The 21,917-nt window shown below is 47.8% G+C and overlaps 1 protein-coding gene across 1 annotated transcript in view; it reads right to left on the bottom strand.

Moving 5' to 3' along the window:
- Positions 1–349: 349 nt before the first annotated feature.
- St14 (ST14 transmembrane serine protease matriptase) overlaps positions 350–21,917 on the bottom strand; it is a 44,318-nt gene continuing 22,750 nt past the window's right edge. Inside the window, exons 5-19 of the mRNA XM_047518157.1 lie at positions 21,382–21,539; positions 21,156–21,191; positions 20,621–20,861; positions 16,912–17,051; positions 16,460–16,557; positions 13,928–14,037; positions 13,668–13,798; positions 11,919–12,023; positions 11,400–11,510; positions 11,180–11,293; positions 10,746–10,868; positions 9,829–10,015; positions 2,143–2,417; positions 1,153–1,289; positions 350–1,060 (exon numbers count right to left, since the gene is read on the bottom strand). Coding sequence (XP_047374113.1) covers positions 899–1,060; positions 1,153–1,289; positions 2,143–2,417; positions 9,829–10,015; positions 10,746–10,868; positions 11,180–11,293; positions 11,400–11,510; positions 11,919–12,023; positions 13,668–13,798; positions 13,928–14,037; positions 16,460–16,557; positions 16,912–17,051; positions 20,621–20,861; positions 21,156–21,191; positions 21,382–21,539 — 2,128 coding nt within the window. The 3' untranslated portion in view covers positions 350–898. The remainder of the gene's footprint in view (positions 1,061–1,152; positions 1,290–2,142; positions 2,418–9,828; positions 10,016–10,745; positions 10,869–11,179; positions 11,294–11,399; positions 11,511–11,918; positions 12,024–13,667; positions 13,799–13,927; positions 14,038–16,459; positions 16,558–16,911; positions 17,052–20,620; positions 20,862–21,155; positions 21,192–21,381; positions 21,540–21,917) is intronic.

Raw genomic sequence — 21,917 nt, 5'->3', positions numbered from 1 at the left:
CGCAAGCGCATATAGCTCATGTGACCACCTCCTCGTTGAAAGTAAAGACATATCTCCCGACTTCCTCTGGCAAAGCTCTTCCCCCTCCCAAGTTAGACCAGGGCCTGGACACTCACACTAGCTCCATACAATGTGCCTCTCCCCCAGACTCCCTGGCTGACCCACTGTCCCTCTTCAGGGCACCAGGCCCTGGTTCTGAGAAGCTATGTGTAAGGACAGAACCTTGCTGGCCTAAAGAAGGCAGCAGGGTAGTGTGGCCTCCATTCAATCTGACACTAGGATCTGTGCTGAGGGGAATTTAAGACCAGTTTTTTTGCCAATGGATTTAAGAGGAAGGACATTCAGTCAATTCCAGAAAAAAAATTTTTTTTTTGTCTAAAAAGAAATAAAATGTTTTACTCATACACACAAATACACACACTGAAGCCCACAATAGGAGCAGGTAAACCAATTCCAATCAGATTCATCAGGTTTCCAGGGTCCTTCGGGCTTGGGTTTCCAGAGGAGTGTACCCTGGGACCTCACAGTCCAGCGCCTGCAGTCGCCACCACCTTCACTGAGGAGGTCCCAGAAGCTGCTCCTTAGAGACACAGGAAGCAGGTCTGCAGGAAAAAGCCTCCAGCCCAGCCTGGGGCTGGAGGGGGAGTCTGCGTCTTCAAGCTTTTGAGCTTGGTTGGTCCACTGGCATTGCCCATCCTTTCCCTCCCCACCTTTCTGTTCCCATTTTGGAGGCTGAGGGAGGCAACAGGCTCTCCAGTGGGGATTTAGAATCCTGAGGATACAGTTCACAGTCTGGGTTTTGGGGGAACAGAAGGTCTTGTGCTCGGTCTGCAGGTGTGCATGCTGGGATGGCCCCACAGGCGTTCATGTTGGGTTGACTGGCGGGCTTCCCCTGCCTCTACACCCCAGTCTGCTCTTTGATCCAGTCCCGAAATACAGGTAGCCTCGTGTACACGCCTGGCTTGTTCCTCTGGGCGCAGCCTTCACCCCAGCTCACCACGCCTGCCTGGAAGATTCGTCCATCCTCCTCCACGCTGGACAAGGGGCCCCCAGAATCACCCTGAGTAGAGAAAGCCCTGTGTGTGAGGGCCTTGCCCCGCCTCTCCCAGGACCCGCCCCTCCCCAGGACCCGCCCACAGGCAGCCCACACACCTGGCAGGCATCCACGCCCCCGGAGAGGAAGCCCACACACATCATACGCGGGGTGATCTGCTGAGGCATGAGGCCTTCACAGGTCGTCTGGTTGATGATGCGGATCTCACCCTTCTGCAGGATCAGCGCACCAGAGCCTGGAGAGCAGGTAGGACAGGGCTGACTCAAGCAGGGAGCTCCTCCTCAAGCCATGCTGCGTGGGAAAAGCTCACTGGAGATGCTCCCCACAGGAGGCAGTTCAGCAAAGCTCTGCAAACAGCCCAAACGCCAGCAACTAACAAATGTTTAAGTAACTGATGGCATTTCTCAATGGGATACTACCCAATCATAGAGAATAAATAGGCAGTATGCTGGAAATCTGTCATGTGAAATGAAGTCAAATATGCACCAAGGTAAGGGGTATGAGGAAAGCAGCAGGCAGAAAGTGCCACCAAATGCCACAGTGGTTTTGTCAGGGCAGGAGAACTACAAGTCAGGTTTTTACTCTTTTTCCTCTCTCTGCTACGAATTTTCAGCAACATGATGTATTAATATTATAGTGAATTTTAAATTTTTTTACATTTGCCAACAGCTTGGCTCCTATAGATAGACACAGAAGGGACAGGCTGCTCATTTCCAAGGCCACAGTAAATGGCCTTTGCAAGTGACAAAGTGCATCCACACCCATGTTCTCATATTCTTTAAGTACCACTTCTTTCTGCAAATGAAGACCCAAGGTCAGAGTTTAAGCAACTCACCCAAGTCACTCAGGTGGTTAAGCAGCATAGCCAGACCTTTAATGCAGAACCCAACCTGCAAATCCCATGCCCCTTTTACATTCTACCCTGTACAGCTGCATCCTGCCAGGTAAAAAGAAATCAGGGCAACCCATCGGCCCAGAAGCCAGCAGGCAGAGGCTAGACACTAAAAAGGATGCAAATGCAGAGGTACTATAGCCTCAGAAGAAGGCCTGAGGCTCTCTGCAGGTCCTGGGCCCAGCCTGAAGCTCACCTCCCTCCTGGGTGTGCCCCCAGCCTGTGACCCAGATGGCCTTGCCAACAGGGAAGACATGAGAAGTGTCAGGCAGGCAAATCGGCCGCACCACGGAACTGTACTCAGCAGGCTTCTTCAGTTCCAACAGCGCAATGTCGTAGTCGAAGGTGAAGTCGTTGAAGGAGGGGTGGGTGATGATGCGCTTGAGCTGGTGTTCCTGCACCCCGGAGTCGCTGCGCTTGCTCTGATCATGGAGGCCCAGGAAGGCAGTCCACAAAGTGGGGTCCGAATACCTGGGAGGGTCCAGAGGAGGGGAAGTGGCCATGAGACTACTGCTGGGAGGCTGCCCAGGACACACTGGTACCACACTGAGTTCCTTCCAGGACTGGAGAGATCTGCTCCCCATACACAAAGCCACCGGGAACTGCTGAGAAGCAGGTGACAGAGGAGAATGGCCCTTACTTGGCCTTGATCCTAAGCTGAAAACTCTACTCAGCACCCTGAGAAAGCACTGAACCTCTCTGGACCTCTTTATTCCCTCTTTTAATACATTTTTAATCTGATTATCAAGAAATATGTATCTTAGCTGACTGCAGTGATGTATGCTTATAATCCCAGTGACTTGAGAGGCTGAGGCAGGAGGATGGCAAGTCCAGGGCCAGCCCTGTCTCAAAATAAAAATTAAAAAGACTAGGGATATAGCTCAGTATAGAATGCTTGCCTAGCATGGTCAAGGTTCTGGGTCTATTTCTAGTAATGAAAAGGAAAAAAAAAAAAAAAAAAAAAGATCTTATAAATCTGATCTTTGACAGGAGAAGTAACTCAAAAGTCAATCCAATTTTTTAAATAGTAGTATATATTCTGAGACCAAAACAAATTGAAAAATATATTGAGTCTTAATGCGAGGTTGGTTGTTGGCAGAGGAACAGGTTAGTGATTCTGGAACCATATCATGTATACTGGAGGACAAGAGCAAAGAAGTGAGTACACAAAGGTGGCTGGGAGCCAACAGCAGCCTCAGGAAAAGAGAGTTACAAAAATGAAATGGGATCCAAAGTGTCAGTAAAACCTCATGATTTTTAAAAAATCAGCCTCAAAGCAATGCCATCCCCAGGGGCACCTGGGACATGGATTCTGCTTCTCCATTAAAAGGAACCAAGGCTCTTTGGAGAAATGATAATTGCAGATCTGGGGCAAAAAAAGTTACAGGCTAAGGTACTTAGCAAAGAAGTGTCACAGCAGCTGCACTTAACTCAGAAATGGATCCCCAAGACATAGGTGCACGTGCAAAGAGCAAAATAAAGCAAATGGGGTCAAGTGCAACAACGAGCGAATGTAGAGAAAGGGTATGAGGTGCTCGCTGCTCTAGTCCTTTTCTTATTCTTTCTTTCTTTCACTGTACTTGCAACATTTTGTAGGACTGAAAATTTTCCAAAATTAAAAAAGTGGAAAAAATAGATCTTTAAAATAGAAAATGTAAACTGCAGAGAAAAGCATAAAAACCTACTTCTTTTTCTCTAATCTCTCAGGAAAGGCAAGAGACAGGTGAACTGTCTGGCCATGGTACCCCTCCTCATTCCTGCCCCAAGCTGAGCCTCCTTCTCGGCTCTCATCCCTGCTGAATCCCTGTTTGTCCCACTGGTCCCCTCAATCATCCCCTTCAGCTCCCCCTGCATTCGTCACCTCCTTGTTATTCACTCTGCCTCACAACCAGCCCACCAGAACCTCACACTCTCACTACCCTCCAAACTGGGCTCTGCCTCTACCCTCTAGAAAAGAATTTCCTAAAAACTGCTTTTGTGAGATCCTTTTCATTTTATTAAACAACCTAAAGTGATTCCCAAGACAAACAAGGTCAGGGCTCAACTTCCCAAGCAGGCAACAACCTCCACCACTCATTGGCCTTCCTTTTTTTCTTTTTCTTTTTTATTACGGGGGATTGAACCCAGAGGTGCTCTATCACTGAGCTACAATCCCAGCACACCCCAACTTTTTTTTTTTTTTTTTTTTTGGTGCTGAGGTAAGCACTCTACCAACTGAACTATATCCCCAGTACCCCTCCCATAAGCCCGTTTTATTTATTTATTTATTCATTTATTTATTTTGGGACAGGCTCTTGCCGAGTTGTTTGGGCTGGTCTTGAACTCATGATCCTCCTGCCTCAGCTTCCCAAGTACCTGGGATTAGAGGTGTGCACCACTGTGTCCAGCTAGTCTTCCCCTTCATCCTCAATTCTAGCCATATACTCATCCATCCATCTAGTCATTCATTCATTCAGTAAGTATTGAGTACCTATCATGTTCTAGGAATTGCCCTAAACTTAATCCCCAAGTTCACAGCATATTGGGGGAGAGAGACATGAACATCATCAATCACAACCCAACATGAAAAGTGTCCTGCTGAGAAAGGGGTAGAAAGCTCTGGAAGAGTACAGGGTGGGTGGCAGTGAGGGAAGAAATGAATCAAGTCCTAAAGTCAAATAGGATGGATCAAAGTCTGCAGGTGGGGCAGAAAGCAGCATATTTAGAAAAAGAGAGCCAGGCCCGGTGGCCCACACCTGTAATCCCAGCCACTTGGGAGACTGAGGCAGGAGGATTAAGAGTTGAAAGCCAGCTTCAGCAAAAGTGAGGCACTAAGCAACTCTAGTGAGACCCTGTCTCTAAATAAAACACAAAATAGGGCTGGGGATGTGTCAAGTGCCCCTGAGTTCAATCCCCGGTACTCCCCATAAAAAAAAAAAAAAAAAAAGAGAGAGAGTGAGTAAGGGAAATTTTTAGGAAGCAAAATTGAATATGGTAAAAGTATAATACAGGAGGGGAGACTGGGGCTGGTCAGATGGGCAGGGGACAGATAACATGGCTGTGTCAATCACTGGAAGGGGGTTTCTACTTTATCCTGCAAGCCAGGCCAAGCATTTAAGCAAGAGGTTGATGTGATCAGATTCTGGAAAGACCATGATGGCACCGTGCAGATCAGAGTGTTGAGAGGCAGCAAGGAAATCCGTGATCTAGGGTGAGCCAAAGGATACTTCAGGAATGCGCAGTAGGTTAGGTCTTAGAAGTTAAAATGAGGGCTGGGTAGATAGCTCAGCTGGTAGAGCGCTTGCCTCACAAGCACAAAGCCCTGAGTTCAATCCCCAGTACCGCAAAAAAAAAAAAGGACGTTAAAATGATGCAGTAGGATAGAGGAGAGGGAGTTAGCCTAGTCCCTTTCATCTGCACCCTGTGTTATCCCAGCACCCAGCACAGAAAGGCCCTTGTCAGCCTCCCTGCTTCACCTCCTCTCCCCCAAACTGGGCCCCAGTCATCCAACAGCCCCAACCCCTTTTCATGAAGCCTTCTCTATTAATCCTGCCACAGTGGTCTTTTTCCTACAGCCAACATTATTCAACTAGAAAAGCATTCAATTTCATCATCAAGTTCAGTGCTATAGTTTAGATCTGGAATGTCTCCCAAAGGTCCATATGCTAAAGACTAGCGTCCCCATAGCGGCACTACCGGGAGGTGGTAGAACCTTTTAGAGGTGGGGCCTAGTGAGAGGTCTTTAGGTCATTGGGGGGGGGGGTATGCTCTTAAAGAAATCATGAGACCCCAGCCCCTTCCTCTTCTTCTCTTTTGCTTCCCAGCTACAAGGCGAACAGGTTTTGTTTTGTTTTGTTTTGTTGTACTGGGGATTGAACCCAGGAGCACTTAATCGCTGAGTCACATCCCCAGCCCTTTTTATTTTTTATTTTGAGACAGGGTCTTGCTAAGTTGCTTAGGGCCTCCTAAGTTCCTGAGACTGGCTTTGAACTTGTGATCCTCCTGTCTCAGCCTCCTAAATTGCTGGGATTGCCAGGCATGCACCACCATGCCCAGCAAGGTAAATAGTTTTGCTCTGTCCCTTTCTCTCTGCTGTTGCCATTCAACCAGTGTTGCTCCCTGTCGAGCAACTGCTGCTAACCAATCCCTGACAGTAGGGGGTGGAGATGAGCAGGCCAATCAAGGAGTTTGCTGGGTAAGAACACATTTTTCAGTTTCCGGGGGAGAGTGGCAGTACAAAGAAGTCCGGGTAAACTGTTGGTGGATCAGGCAGTGCCACGTATGAGGAAGAGGTTGCCACGAGGGTGCAGCCGCCATTAGGGTGCGTCCCCTACAAACCAGAGGCTTTTAAAAGCAATGAGTCCACCTAATCATGGATTGGAACCTCTAAAACCATGAGCAAAAACAACCCTTTTCTAAGCTGATTGTCTTGGGTTTTTGTCACAGTGACAGAAAGCTGACTGACAGTCTGCCAGTTGTTTAAGGTCTGCACACCCACCAGGAGTAGAGAGATGCAGTCATTGAAACTTCCCACAGTAATCACGAAGGCAGAGCTTATAAGAACCAAGCATCCTTCTCCAGGATGACTCGTGAAATCCTTTAGTCCACCAAACAGCCCTGCAAGGCAGGGTGTCCCATTCTAAGATAAAGACTTGGGTAAAGAATTATTTGCCTAAGACACACAATTAATAAAGTGTGGGCCCCCATTTGAATGTAGGCAGCTTGTATACCTGACAGCATTAGAACACCTCTCCACAGTGCCTGAGGAGCAGGCGATGACTCAGAAATGCATGCAGAATAACTCCACTCCAGGTCCCTGCATGCTTCACACCTCTGCCTCTGTACACAACACTCCCTTTGTCAGGAAAGTCTGCACCACCTGGTCCTGCTGACAGACACCTCACATTCCAGCACTGGGCTCACAAACCCCTCCTCTTAATGGCGTTCCCCACAGTCACCCTCCCCATCGCCTTATGGGCCTAAGGTAGCCTGCGCACAGTTCTGGCACAGCACTCGCCACTTGTGTGCAGGAAGGTATGAGCAACTGTAACACTTTATCCCTAACCTGGCAAGTCTATGAAGTACAGAGGCGAGGCTTGTTTTCCAGACACTAATACAACACTGGGTGTTGAATGTATAAATTACACTATGAATTGGCAGACATAAGACAGATATTTAACAGAAGATGAAGGAAAAAGAAATAAAAAATGAAATGATGAAGCAAAGAAAGAGAAAGCAGTAAACAGAGGTCCACAGTGAATTCTTGGTGCACACACACACACACACACACACACACACACACACACCTATTTCCTAGCTGGGCCCACTGAAGGACCTAGAAATAGTGACGCTGCAATAACAATGAGGTCATGAAGTGCCCAGATCTTGGTTTCTAAATACCACCCATCCCCTGATGAAGGGCTCCTTGCAGAAATGACTAATTCTAAGTCTGGGGCAGAGAAGATATCAGATGAGTCTAGAGTGCCTGGTGGTGCCAGAAAGCAAGGAAGAGACTCCAAAAAACTGAAAGAATGGGAGCACGTCAAAGGGCCACAGAAGCCATCCTCAAAGAGTGCTCAATGGCCAATTCTGGAACAATCTGAGCAACAAAGTAAATATCATGTTATTGAGTTACAACCCCAGATACAAAATAAATACCCAAGTCGACATAAATGCAAATAAATGAAAGAGAAAAGGCAAACTTACTTCCAGAAAAATTCTAAATAAATGCACACCCAAAAATCAGAGGAAAATAATGACTTTGTAGTCGAGAAAGCTAGCAAGCACTACTTAACCAAAGGATAATGAGCAACATCACCAGGGGCAAGTCATGCTCATGTCATGTGACAGTTTGGATCTGGACTGTCCTCCCAGAAGCTCGTGTGTTGAAAGCATGGATGGTCCTCATGTGGAAGGTTCAGAAGTGGGGCTTGGGCAATGACTGGATCCTAAGGGCTCTGACTGTGTGGGCTACTGGGAAGTGGAACAAGCTGAAGGAAGTAGGTCATTAGTGGTGTGCCCTTGAAAGGTTTACCCTGTCCCCAGCTCCTTCCTCCCCACCCCCCACCACCCCGCCCTCTCTCTGCTTCCTGGTTTGCCATGAGTTGAGTAGCTTTCCTCTGCCACACCCTTCTGCCATGATGTTTTTGCCTTGGTGCCAGTCAACCATGGACTGAATCCTCTGAGATGCTGAGCCAAAATAAACCTTTCTTTCTCTAAATTGTTCTCATTGAGTATTTTGGTCACAGTGACAAAAAGCTTACTACCACATGTCATTTATCTGCTGATATGATGTGACATTTTTTTCCAAATATCCCTAACCCAGTCCAGTTATGAGAAAAGCATTAGACTAACCTCCACAGGAGGACATTCTACAGCACACTTGGCCTCAGGACTGGCAGGAAAAGGACTGAGAAACTCCTGTCCTAGAGACAGGACAAGGAAATGCAATGTGCTAATCTGGTCTGGCCCCTCAACAAAAGGGACATTAGCATAAAACCTGGTTAGTGAAATCTGGAGTTTAGTTACTAGGAACCAATGAGTATGAGTTCTTAGTATTAACACACATGCTAATGTTGAGGGGCCCTGGGTAAGGGGTACATGAGAAGTCCATACCACCTTTGCAATTTGAAATAAAAACTTTATTTAAAAAAATTCTTAAATAAGTTTCCATAACCCCATAAGAAAAAATCCTTCCTGCCCAGGGTGGAGTTCAGTGTAACAAAACAAGAAAGGGGAACAGGCTCAGGCTAGATGGGGCTGGATGAGGACCAATTATCTGGAGAGGCGCAGGGTGAAGTGAGCTAGCCCCGCTCCCTCCAGCCATTTGCTACCTCCATCACCCACACCTGTGCCTTTGGTCACCTTCCTGATGTGCACCCATCTCTCCTCTCTGTAAAAGGGTGGTTTTACATGGCAGCCTGGGTTGCCTGCCCCCGAGCTGCCTACTACAGAAGCGCATGCAGCTGACAGGAAGGTACAATCCTCTAGAAGGCCCACTCTCCTATGCATGCTACAAGCTGTCCCCTTCCTGTGACCAATGGCCAGACAACCTGCTCAGGCCAGGAGCAAGACTCAAATAACCCCAGTCACACACCCAGTCAGCCCCTGCTAATTCTCTGGTCCCCTAGACTCTGCCACCTGCCCACCTAGTCCTGGGATACCAATGTGACTCTTCTTCCAGGCCTGCACCTAATATATGATGGGCATAGCACTGTATTCCAGGGACAATATCACATTTATTTCTCACAACTCTAATTAGAGAACAGTGTCATATCATCCATGAAGAACCCCAGGCCAAGGAAGTTTGAGTAACTTGCCCAAGGTCACTTGCAAGTCAAAATCGGAATGCAAATCCAAGGCTTATTTTAACCAATTCCAGGGAACCAGCCAGTACAGACATTAACCAAACAGGCTTTGGAATTAATACACTGGGACTCAAGTTTGCTTCTGCCACATAGATGTGCAACCTAGAGCAAATGCCCTTATCTCTCTGAGTCTGTTTCTGCAGAGATATAAACAGATCTGCCCAGCTAGGGGTGGTACAGAGAATGTTTGACTGAGAGTGAGTACCAAATAAAAGTTAATTGGGTTTTTTTTTGGTATTTTTTGTTTGGTTTGATACGGGGGATTGAACCTAGAGGCGCCCAGTCCTTTTTTAAAAATATATTTTATTTAGAGAGAGGGTCTGAGCTACTAAGTGCCTCACTAATCTGCTGAGGCTGGCTTTGAACTCACAATCCTCCTGCCTCAGCCTCCTGAGCTACTGAGATTACAGGACCACGCCAGACAAAAAGTGAGTTTTTATTAGCACTGTTATTGAGCTTTGTCCCTGGATATCTGCCACCCCATCCTGGCATGACTCATAGGCACAGGGGTCCTCACCACATACCCAGAAACCTACCTGAAATCTCTGTCATCCATAAAGCAGTGGGCTGCAGAGACCAGCCAGTTGGGAGAGATGAGTGAAGCCCCACACACATGGCCCTGGCCTTGGCTGTGGAGGCTCACCTGCCAGGGCCACTCGCCCTGGTCTGCATTTGTGCCTCCAACGACACGAGCCTGTTTGGTGAATGACCTCAGCCCACAGTCTGGAGAGAGAGCACAGAATCAAAGATGGCAAGTCAAGGTGGAGGCCACCCAGCCCCAAGGGGAAGGAAAAATCACCTCTGGCCTGCACAAAAGTGCTAAAGCTGAGGTAGGGTGAGGAAGTCTCTAGAAGAATCTTTAAGCTTCATGCAGCCTCTGTCATCCACCTTCCCCTCCTCTCACTCCCATGCTCCCAATTCCCCTATCCTGCACAAATGCACTGGACTCAATTTGGGTGTCATTTGCCTAGATATTCTTGTTGAATGCTAAGGCACAGCTCTCAGACGGAAGAGCAGAGGCCTACCATGAAGACACAGAACAACGACTCTGTTCAAACTGAACCCGTGGCCAGTGCTGCTGACACACAGAGGCTGCAAGGTAAAATGTGGGTCGGTGAGGGAGAAACCCTATCTGGTACTCAGGGGAGCTGGGATCTCTCCCCTCCAAGCCACTCGCCAGTGGCTACATCTACAAAGCAGGCCCCAGTCAGCACCTCCACCAGCACCCTAGCTGTGCCACAGAGGTACTAATGTGCTGCCTGCCTGGGCCTTTCTCCAGAACCAGAGCTAGGCTGTGGAGTAGCATCTTTGCTCCAGGCAGATACACTAGCTTACCCAGGCACAGACCTGGGAGAGTAACGTGCTGGCAGGATTTCCCACTTTGGCCACACCCTTTTGTGGGTACCTTGCACAGTGAACAACCTGCCTAACCATATCCAGAAGCTCTGCTCACCACAGTCCTCTTCATCTGAGCCGTCACTACAGTCCTTCTTCCCGTCACACTCAGGGCTGCCCTTGCTCAGGCAGAGTCCATTGTGGCAGCGATAGGTGTGTTCAGTGCAAGCAACGACACTCGCTGTTCAAGGAGGACATAGATGGGAATCAGTTCCTCTGCAGCACATAACTATAAGCCAGAGTAAGTGCCAGAAACCCCCAGAAGCATATCATAATCCATCTACCCTATACCCTTCCCCCAGGCCTGCCCCACTCATCACACCCATGTTTTCCACCTTCTAGAAGATTCTCCCCCAATTGATGCTCTTTCTTATCACACTTAACAGGTTTATTTATCAACCTTTGGGCACACTGCACATGATCATGCTCCTAGTGCAGCTCCACTAGGAAGAAAGGTCCCCATCTCTGTAGGAAGGCAGAGCCAGGTCTCACCACTGTCACACGAGATCTCGTCAGACCCGTCCCCACAGTCGTCCTTCCCATTGCACCGCTGGCTCTGTGGGAGGCACTTCCCATTGGCACACTTGAAGGTCCCAGCAGAACAACCTGGGGAAGAACAAGTCCTTAACGATGGCCTGATGTGCCCTCCCTGCCCAGGCCAAGTGGGCAGTTGCAGGGAAGCCCAGACGGCCACCTGCCCCAGGGCACTCACTGCACCCTTGCTCGTCACTGTTGTCTCCGCAGTCGTTCACGCTGTCACAGACCCAGAACAGGGGCTTGCAGAAGTTGTTCTTGCACTTAAACTGGTGGGTGGCGTTGCATGCTGGAGCGGGGTGAGGGGCAGAAATCAGCTGCAAGACTCAGTTGTGATCCTGGCTGTCTTGGTGGCAGCCTCGTCACTTCCCCAGGGGAAGCCTGGGCACTCAGAGCTGCCAGGGAACTGCTTCCCATCTGGAGAGCTGGCCTGGGGCATGCCTGCTCCACTAGCTAAGGAAGCTGACCTCAGCACTTTCAAAGCATTCCAATGCCTGCTTCAACAGAAGCCAAGAGTTCCAAGTGGCAGGGGGAGGGGAAGGGGCAAGATGTCTCTGCACCCAGAGGGAAGCAGGGCAGTGGGGAGTGGGTCTAAATTTCCACCACCTCGGCCTTCCTGCCATGAGGGTCAGCCAGCAGGAGCCATGGGACACAATGAGGGCAGGAGGGGACAGCCCGGTGTCCCAGTATGACTCACTGCAGTACAACTCGTCACTGTAGTCAGTGCAGTCAGCCCAGCCATCGCAGCGCAGGTTCCTCTGGATGCACCGCCCAGTTTTGCATGTGAACATCCCAGGGCATGCTGTAGGGAGCAAGGCAGGTCTGAAGTCTATGGTCCCAGCCTCCCTCCCTCAAGGCCAACCTCACAGCCACATGGAAGACCCAGCCTGCAAACAGAGGGAAGCCAGGCAGACACTGAGGGCTGAGGGTCACCCAGGCCCACCACACTATCGAAAAGGGGGCTCCTACAGCAGCAGCCAGTGCAGGGCAGGGCTGGCCAGGCTCCTCCTGACCAGCAATGACTAAAGCCCAGCAGCTCCAGGCACAGTGGGAGGAGGGGGCTGCATTAGAAGTGCTGCTGTACCTTCATGCCTCTGAGCACCAGGCTCTCAACCACGACAGGGGCAGCAGTGGCTAAGAAAGTGATGACCACATGTCCTAGCCTAAGGGTTAACGGCATCACGCATTTCCTTCATGCTAGGAAATTGTACATACTTCAATGTTTCTGAAACTGAGGTGTTTGACAATGGGGGTCATCAAGCAGGGGAAAGAGTTGTGAGGACAGTGTTGTCACTGCCCCCGAACACATCCGCTTTGGTCACAAGTCGGTCTTTGGATCAAAGGTACTTGCTCATCTAATTATACTTTTGGTAAATCATGCAACTGATTTTTTTTTTTTTTTTTTTTTTTTTTTCCCGCGGTGCTGGGGATTGAACTCAGGGCATTGTGCTTGCAAGGCAAGCACTCTAGCAACTGAGCTATCTCCCCAGCCCATGCAACTGAATTTTAACTTAAATGTGGATTCCTAAGCAGAGCAAAGATGTCTTCTGGGAGGTTATTCGATGAAGCAGTTTTGAAATTTAAAACTACGGCTCTAAAATCCGAATCCAGAAATGCTCCAAAATATCAAATTTTTGAGCACCTACATGATGACACACTTGAACTCATGTGACAAATTATAGTCAAAAAACAGGTACACCAAAAATAGTATATGTTACCTTCAGGCTACATGTACAAGGTATATGTGAAATATAAATGAATTTAGTTTAAGCACTTAGCATTTATATTTCACATATATGCCCCAGAATATCTCATTGCACTTATGCAAATATTCCAAAACCCAAAATCTGAAATTCAAAACACTTCCGGTTCCAAGCATTTCAGATAAGGGAGACTTATCAGATAAGGTTGATATGTGTATCAACCAGTTGCTATTCACGCAGCCAACAGTATTTTCTAACATGCTTCAAAAATTTGCTATTTATCTCTCTTTTTTTTTTTTTTTGCAGTCCTGAGGATTGAACCCAGGGCCTTGTGCTTGCAAAGCAAGCACTCTACCAACTGAGCTATATCCCCAGCCCTGCTATTTATCTTAAAAGTGCTAAACAGCTACAAAGACAAGCAGATTGTCAAAGTCACAGTGATGCTGAACCAAAGGGACAGATGGACCCGGGAGAGGAGAGTCCTCAGGCTCCAGATACATCGTGCTACAATGTGACCCTGAAGGGCCTGGTGTGAGCCTGCATGTGCTGTCAGCCTTTTATAATAACTGCATCTGAAATAAAATTTTTTTCCTCAAAAAGTTATTAGAATGATTATGCATCTTACATTCCCTATTATCTTCGAATCAGGAAAAGCAAAATCTGATAAGATATAAAACAAACAGGGTATCCCTGGGAGAATCCTCCTAAGCAACCAGGCCCCTGCTCCAGCCAAATTTACTCACGGTCATTGGAGTCATAGGAGAGGTATTCAGCTAGGAACCCCGTGTCGGTGTAGGACTGATCCGAGTGGAAGCGAACTGTGATTTTGTTGCTGTTGCTGCTAACAACAAACTGGGGCCTCTCTCCACAGTACCTGGAGGAGAGGCGTAAGCGTGACGGAGAGATAGCTCAGCACAGAGCCAGGGCACTAGGCACACACAGGACCCCTGCCCTCCCCCGCTCCAGCACCAGGGCCTGGTGGTCCCAAACCCCATGAGCTCACTTCTCCCCATTGATCTCCACGTAGTCCTTGGGGCAGGTGCCCAGCGGCAAGTTGGGTTCCACCAAGTAGAAGATTTTGAAGCGCACTTTTACATTCTTGTTTTGGGGTACCTAGAGAGAGAATGCTTTAACTCTCAGTTCTTTTCCTCTTCCCTGAATCCAAGGATATCAAATGGCTGGTGGCGGGTGGGCATGGAACAGTCTGGGGCAGAGACACACACTACAATAGTTCTCTTATCCACAGGCGACAAGCCCCAGGACCCCAGTGGATGCCTCCCCAGGACCCCAGTGGATGCCTGACAACTAGGACAGTACCTATGTATACCATGTTGTTTCTAATACATATCTATTAGAGGTGCTTTTTTCTTTTTTTTTTTTTTTTTTTTTGGGGTGCTGGGGAATCAAACCCAGGGCTTTGTGCTTACAAAGCAAGCACTCTGCCAACCGAGCTATCTCCCCAGCCCCCAATTTTATTTATTTATTTATTTATTTTTTTGGTGGTGCTGGGGATTGAACCCAGGGCCTTGTGCTTGCAGGCTCTCCACCAACTGAGCTATATCCCCAGCCCGCCTTTTGGTGGTTTCTTTTAAGCTGATACACAAAACATTAAAATTCTACATATTAGTGGGGTATCATATAATGTTTGATACATGTATATACTATGTATATACTAACATTTCAATCAGGTTAAACATATGTATCTCCTTGAACACTGATTATTTCTTTATGGTGAAAACTTCCACAAAATCCTTTCTTCTAGCTTTTTTGAAATGTACAGTACATTACCGTATTCTGTAGTCACCATGCTGTGCAAGAGTACGCCAGAGTTGCTTGCTCCTGACTGTAGCTTAGTACCCACTCATCAGCCTTTGGTAACCACTATTCTAATTTCAACTTCTATGAAATCTTTTTTTTTTTTTTTTTTTGTACCAGGGAATGAACCCAGGGCATTTAACCACTGAGCCACATTCCCAGTCTTTTTAATTTTGAGACAGGGTCTTGCTAATTTGCTTAGAGTCTCACTAAATTGCTGAGGCTGGCATCAAACTTGTGATCCTCCTGTCTCAGTCTCCCAAATTGGTGGGATTGCAGGAGTTGAGATTAACTTTTTAAAAATCCCAAGTGAGTAAGTTCACGTGGTTCATGTCTTTCTGTGCCTGCCTTACTTCATAATGGTCTCCAGTTGCATCTAAGTTGCCAATAAGATTCATTCTTTTTTATGGTTAACTAGTATTTCATTGTGTATATATACACAAAGTTTTTTTGAGTGCGTGTATGTGTATGTTTGGTTTTTTGTTTGTTTGTTTGTCTTGGTACTGGGGATTGAACCCAGAGGCACTTTACAACTGACCCATATCCCCAACCCTTTTTATTTTGGGACAGGGTCTCATTAAGTTGCTTATGCCTTGCTAAATTGCTGAGGCTGGTCTCGAACTTGTGATACTCCTGCCTCAGCCTCCTGAGATTACTAGGATTACAGGCGTGCCCAACAGCGCCCAGCTGAAGTTTAATTTATAAATTAAACACAGTAAGAGATTAACAACAATAACTAATAAAGTAGAAAAATTATAACAATATATTTTTCCTTCTTAATTTCACAGAAGATTTGATTTTACTGTAGATCTCAGCACCCTCCGTGTACAATTTTGTTCTTCTTATTAAATCAAAAACATTCACATTTTCACCTAAAGGAAGCACTTTATGGCTTCTCTTTGGCAAATAAGAATGGCCACTATCACTATTCGTATCTCTAGAGCCATTATTAAGTAAAATAAATGTTCTTTGAAGACAAAAGCTACCACATCAGTCAATCTTAAAACCAGGAAGGCTACTAAGTAATGTGCAGGTAGCATATACAGTGTGGATATGCTGAACAAAGGGGTGATTCATATCCCAGGAGTATGGTACAGGTTGGAATGAGATTCAATCATGCTAATCAGACCAACGTGTGATTTAAATCTTGTGAATTGCTTATTTCTGGAATTTCCCAATTAATATTTTCAGACTGCTGTAACTGAAACCACAGAAAGCAAAACCACTAATAAGGGAAGGACATGGTATTCTATTACTAAAGAAGGCTGAAAAATCCTCCCAATGTTTACAGAGAAGGAAAAGGGATGGATTGCTGATCAGGATGGTACAGTAAGGGGCATCCATGGGCACGATGCTCTTAGCTCACTACCACTTGACAAGTACTTTGTGTTTCATACAGATTCTCAGAAATCCTCCTGACAGCCCCTTTAAGACATAGAACCCTCAACCCTCATTTTTCCTAGGAGCAGGCTAAGGCACAGAGAAGTTAAGTAACTGGCCTGAGGACCCTCAATCTGTCAATGAGGGAGAAGCTGGAACCTGAGTCTTGGTCTGCTTGATACAGCAGAGGAAGATCCTAACCCTGTGCGGCTTCGCATACGTGGCCTCTTCTGTTGTTGAAGGCGCTCGTCTTCTCTCGCGTTCCTCCACCATTTCCCTCCTAGGACATCCCCCTCCCTTCCTCCCTCCTCCAACCCTCTCTCTCACATTCAGCACCTACCTCAATGTTCCATGTACAATCGATGTTGGGTGGGTAGTGACCAGGATAGTAGGGGCTGCTAAATGTCCCCTGGGCTTCACGTAAGGAGCCTCCACAGCCTGAGAGCAAAGGTGGGAGAAAGCATGCGGGTGGAGGACCAGTTCCACCAGGCAGGCAGGCAGAGAGTCTCTGTGCCCCAAGGACAGCACCTGAGGTCCTCAGCTGCCTTGGGTACCCAGATGCTTCCCAGAGAGGTGCTCACAAGTTGACTGCTTTAAAAATGGCTCCTGACTCAGGTGGTCAGCAAAGTGTCCTTTGGCTCAAGTTTCAAACCTCTGTCACTGATGGAGCCCAGTTTACCAGCCACAAGGATGAGCCTATGGCCTCCTGATCTTAGGTCACCCTCTAAGGCTGATCCCTTTCTCTGCACCTTCCAGCATTTTCTGCCCCCCGCCCCCTTTGCCCTTCCTTACTGTTCATCTTCGGCAGCTGGAAGAAGGTGGCCTCAAAGCCAGGATGTCGCCGTTCCGTGCTGGTTATCAGCGTGACAAGCAAGACATTCTGGGAGGAGAGGAAGGTCAGGTTGTAGGAGGGAGGGTAGGTGCCACAGAGCCTGTGGGGGCAGAGGGACAGGAGGTTAGGAGGAGAGAATTCAGACTTCTCACACACTCTGCTCAGTTCCACACAGTGGGGTGCCAAGGATCCCTTTTATAACCCTGGACAAGTAAGTGACCAAAAGGCCAAGGGTGGGGTCAAAAAGACCCTCTGGTAAGTCTTTCCCCAGACAAACAATCCTTACATGACCACAATCAATGATGTGAGGACTTAGGGATAAGACTTTTCATCTTTGTTTAAAATAGCAAAACCTTAGAAACATGAAATGCCTAGCAGAGGATTCACTGAGTAAATCATGTGTTAAATTAAAATATTAGTAGTAAAAACAACTAACCCTAATTAAGAATATGTCAGGCATAGTTCCCAGTGCTGCTGTTGCTGATTTTGTGGTACCAGTTTTCAAACCTCACACATGCTGAGCAAATGCTCTGCCACTGAGCCCCAGTCCCAGCCCCTTAGTGCTTTTATATCTGCTAACTCACACATCAAATCAATACTATTATTCCCATTTCACAGATAATAAAATAGAAAGCACAGACAGGTTCCATAATTTACCCAAGATTCCACAGTTAACGAGTGACAGGGGTGGGGCTGGGGATGTACTCAGTGGTAGAGCACTTGCCTAGCATACACAAGCCCTGGGTTGCATACCCAGTACCAAAAAATAAGCAAACAAATAAATAAATGGCAGGGTTAGAATTCAAACTCAAGGCATTCAGAGCCCATGATGCCAACGACCATGTCATCCTGCCTCTGAACAATGTGACATTATGCAACAATTAAAAATGATAGTTAGGGCTAACAGGGCTGGGCTTGGTGGTGTCAGCCTGTAATCCCAGCAACGTAGGAGGCTGAGGCAGGAGGATCATAAGTGCGAGGCCAGCCTCAGCAATTTAGTGAGGCCCTAAGCAACTTAGTGAGAACTTGTCTCAAAATAAAAAATAAAAAAGGGCTTGAGATGTGGCTCAGTGGTAAAATACCCATCCCTGGGTTCAATCCCTGGCACCAAAAAAAAAAAAAAAAAAGAAATGACAGTTTGAGTCAGATTGACTGATTTAGAAAGAACCAAATTTATACTATAATCCTATTTTTTCTTTTTCTTTTTTTTTTTTTTTGCAGTACTGGGGACTGAACCCAGGGGTGCTCTACCACTGAGCTACATCCCAGTCTTTTATTTTTTTGTTTTGAGACAGGATCTTGCAAGTTGCTGAGTCTGATCTGGAACTTCTAATCCTCTTGCCTCAGTTTCCTGAGAAGCTGGGATTACAGATTGTGCCACAATGGCCAGCAATATAATCCTATTTCTTTCTTTCTTTCTTTTTTTTTTTTTTTTTGCAGTGCTAGGTATTGAACCCAGGGCCTTGTGCTTGTGAGGCAAGCACTCTACCAACTGAACTACATCCCTAGCCCTTATAATCCTATTTCTAAAGACTCATACACATACATACACAGTCAAAAAAGTGTGGGAGAATATACATCAAAAACTTAACAATGGCGGGGCATGGTGGTGTACGCCTGTAAGTGTAGTGGCTCAGGAGGCTGAGGCAGGAGGATCTTGAATTCAAAGCCGACCTCAGCAACTTAGCAAGGCCCTAAGCAATTCATTGAGACCCTGTGTCTAAATAAAATACAAAAGTACAGGCTCAGTGGTTAAGTGCCCCTGAGCTCAATCCCTCAGTTCAAAAAAAAAAGCCTTAACAATGACTACTCTTAGGGGCTGGGGAGATAGCTCAGTTGGTAGAGTGCTTGCCTTGTAAGCACAAGGCCCTGGGTTCAATCCACAGCACCACCCCACAACCAAAAAAAAACAAAACAAAAAAAAGGCTACTCTTAGGTAGTAAGGTAAGGTAATAGGTGACTTTTATCCTCCTTTTGCTTGTTGATTTCTACTTTTACCCTCTTGCAGTTGTGTATTTCTTTGTCATAAATTAATAATTACAGAGGTGGGAAATGATGTGTAGAAATCTTGACTGCTAAGCCGTGGAGAAAGATAATTCTATGTTGGTTTTGGCCTAAATTTTAGCCCGTCATTAATCAAGAAACACCTGCCCATTTCCAGAGAGCTAGCAGCCCTTGGCCCAGTGTCAGGTTAGCCTGACCACCCTCGCCCACAGCACCTCTTTCAGGTGTGAGAAGTGGGCTCCAACCTGACATGGGGCCAGTTGGGGCACGCACCCTGATGCCTGCCCCCTCAGCAAGTATATTACTCATGCCCTTTTATTATCTGTAATTCTTTTTTTCCCCCGATAATGGGGATTAAACCCAGGGGGACTCTACCACTGAACTTCATCTCTATCCCTTTTCTTTTTTTGTTTTTTAAAATTTTTTTTTGATTGTAAATGGACACAATATCTTTTTATGTGTTTATTTTTATGCGGTGCTGAGGTTCGAACCCGGTGCTTTACACATGTGAGGCAAGCACTCTACCACTGAGCTACAGCCCCAGTCCCATTTTTCATTTTTGAGACAGGGTCTTGCTAAGTTGCCCAGACTGACCTCAAGCTTGAGACCCTGCTGCCTTAACCTCCTGAGTAGCTGGGATTACAGGCCTGTGGCACCGCGCCTGATTACTTTCTGTAATTCTGACACTTTGACATCAGGGGTTTTTACGAACCCTGGAAAGACTGCCTTCCCAGAGCTGCCAATCCTAGAAATAGTGAAAGACTTGCTGGTTAGGGTGCTTTTCCTATGCAGACCCCACACACGATCAGACTCCCATATACTACTCAGGAGGCAGAGGAAGTGAAGAGGAACTGTGGGCAAAGTCTTTATTGAAGGCTTACATGGGAAAGGAAGAGAGCAGAGTGAAGAGGCTTAGGATTGGCTGGTTTCAGTCATGACAGCAAGCTCTGTAGCACAGGACTGTCCCTTGATGTCTGGTATCTAGCCCTGGGGTGATTAGGGCAAGCCCAGCCGTGGAAGTCTCAGAGTTGGGGGCTAGGCCAGGTACCAGACAGCAAGGGACAGACCTATGCTCCAGAGCCTGCTGTAATGACTGAAACCAGCCAGTCCTAAGCCTGTTCACCCTGCACTTGTCCTTTCCCATGTAAACCACAATAAAGGCTGTCCCCACAGTGGATCCTCTCTCCCTCCGCTTCCTGAGCAGTCCTGGGGCTCTACCATATGGCCCTGCATGCTCTGCCAAGCCCTACAGCAGCCCCTCCTCTGGAGAACTGCAGTAAACTGTCTGTAATGGTGGTGGCCTCCTCATCTGTGGGTTGCACTACACCTGATTAATAATAAGACCTACATTTTTCCACAGCAAGTCGTACCTTTCCTTTGGCAGTTACAGGAAGCACATCCTGCTCATGCTGAATTTGGCATCCAGGGGCCAGTCAGTGAGCCTTCCTTAACCTTGCCAAAGCTAAGGAATCACCTCTGCGACAACCCCCGCCACTGGAGCTTGTGCTGAGGAGCACCCCACAACTATCCTCTGTTGCCTGCAAGTTTGGCCTATGGCCAAAAGTCATAAACTGAATCCCAAAGCTACACTACGATTGGTTCAATGGGTGATCCCAGCAACTGCCAGGCTCCTGTGGTCCCACCCCAGCTCCCCAGGACACTCACCTCGCCAGAGCATGGGGCTCCACAGGGCTCAGGGTGTCATACACCATAACCAAGTCACTGCCCTGCCCGTCACAAGGTGCAACGTCAAAGCTGCGGAAGGTGAGGCTCAGCACTGAGTCAGCATCCCCCCGCAGGGCCCACTGGCAACGGGCACGAGCTGGGTAGGGGCTGTTGGGGAAGCCAGGCGTGGTGAAGCGCGTCAGTTCCTTGCCATGGGCATGCAGAGCAAAACTGCATTTGTCTGTGCAGGAGAGAAGGAGGGGACAGGGAAGGGCCAGGGCTTTACGGACCTGGGGTGACCAACCCAGAGACCCAGAGGGGGTGTACCCCAGGCCTCGTCCTCCCCGCTCTGAGACTTCCAAGGCTGCCCTGAGCCCAGAGAGAGAGAAGGAAGGGGACTTCTCAGAAGGGACTGGAAGAAGAGGAGGAATGTGCTGGCCATTGGCAATGATTTCTGTGGACCCCCTTAGCTCAAAGGGCACCTAACCATACCCCGCTTTCTCTCTGCTTTGAGGGTGAGGAGCATGATACTCACTGTCCTGGGGCCTCTGGACTGTTCTGGGGTCGGTGGCTGAAGAACAAGAAGGAGAATATTTACTGATACCATCTATTTCCTTGTTCCTGCTTCCTTATTATAGTAAGGGAGGTGCCCAGCAAGAGTTCTCTCCAATGCAGTGGATCCCAGGCACATGGGTTCCCCCAACTCTACTCCTCTGCAGGCTAGCCTTCATGTGCCCATTCCCAGCCTTCCCCAGACTCACGGAAGGCCACCACCGAGGTCAATACAAAGGACTGTAGCGCCCGAGCTCTGGGTGGTAAGGAGATCACTCGCTCCTTGGCTATGGCGCACTCCACCTCTTCCTCCAGGTACGGCGGGATGCTGAACTCCGACCAGTAGTAGGCGATGACGCTGCCCTCACTAGGGAGAGAGGGTCGAGCTTGAGACAAGGCCGGAGGCAGGTTCTGGAGGCCCACAGGACACAGGGACCTTGGTGCACAAAGGGGCCCCATCCCAGCTTTCTATAGTGCCCACCCACCTTACAGTCCCCTGCCCAAGTGATCCTCCCCACTTATCCACCTCTCTCTGTCTCACTCCAAACCATACATACACACTCTGTGGCCAGTTCAAGTTTAGAAGGGAAGGGGAAAAAATTCCAGACGGGAGTTGGGCCACTAACTCAGGCCACTAACTTTCCCTATTCCGGGAAAGGGGATGAGACTGACACACAGCATTCCTGAGATTTCAACTGAACACACAAAACAAAAAGTACTTTGGGTGCTGAGCACAGTGACACAC

This window comes from Sciurus carolinensis, chromosome 11 (genome assembly GCF_902686445.1).
Source record: "Sciurus carolinensis chromosome 11, mSciCar1.2, whole genome shotgun sequence".
Taxonomy (NCBI): Eukaryota; Metazoa; Chordata; class Mammalia; order Rodentia; family Sciuridae; genus Sciurus; species Sciurus carolinensis.
The sequence above is the reverse complement of the archived record's forward strand: the minus strand, read 5'-3'. Positions and strand labels throughout refer to the sequence as shown.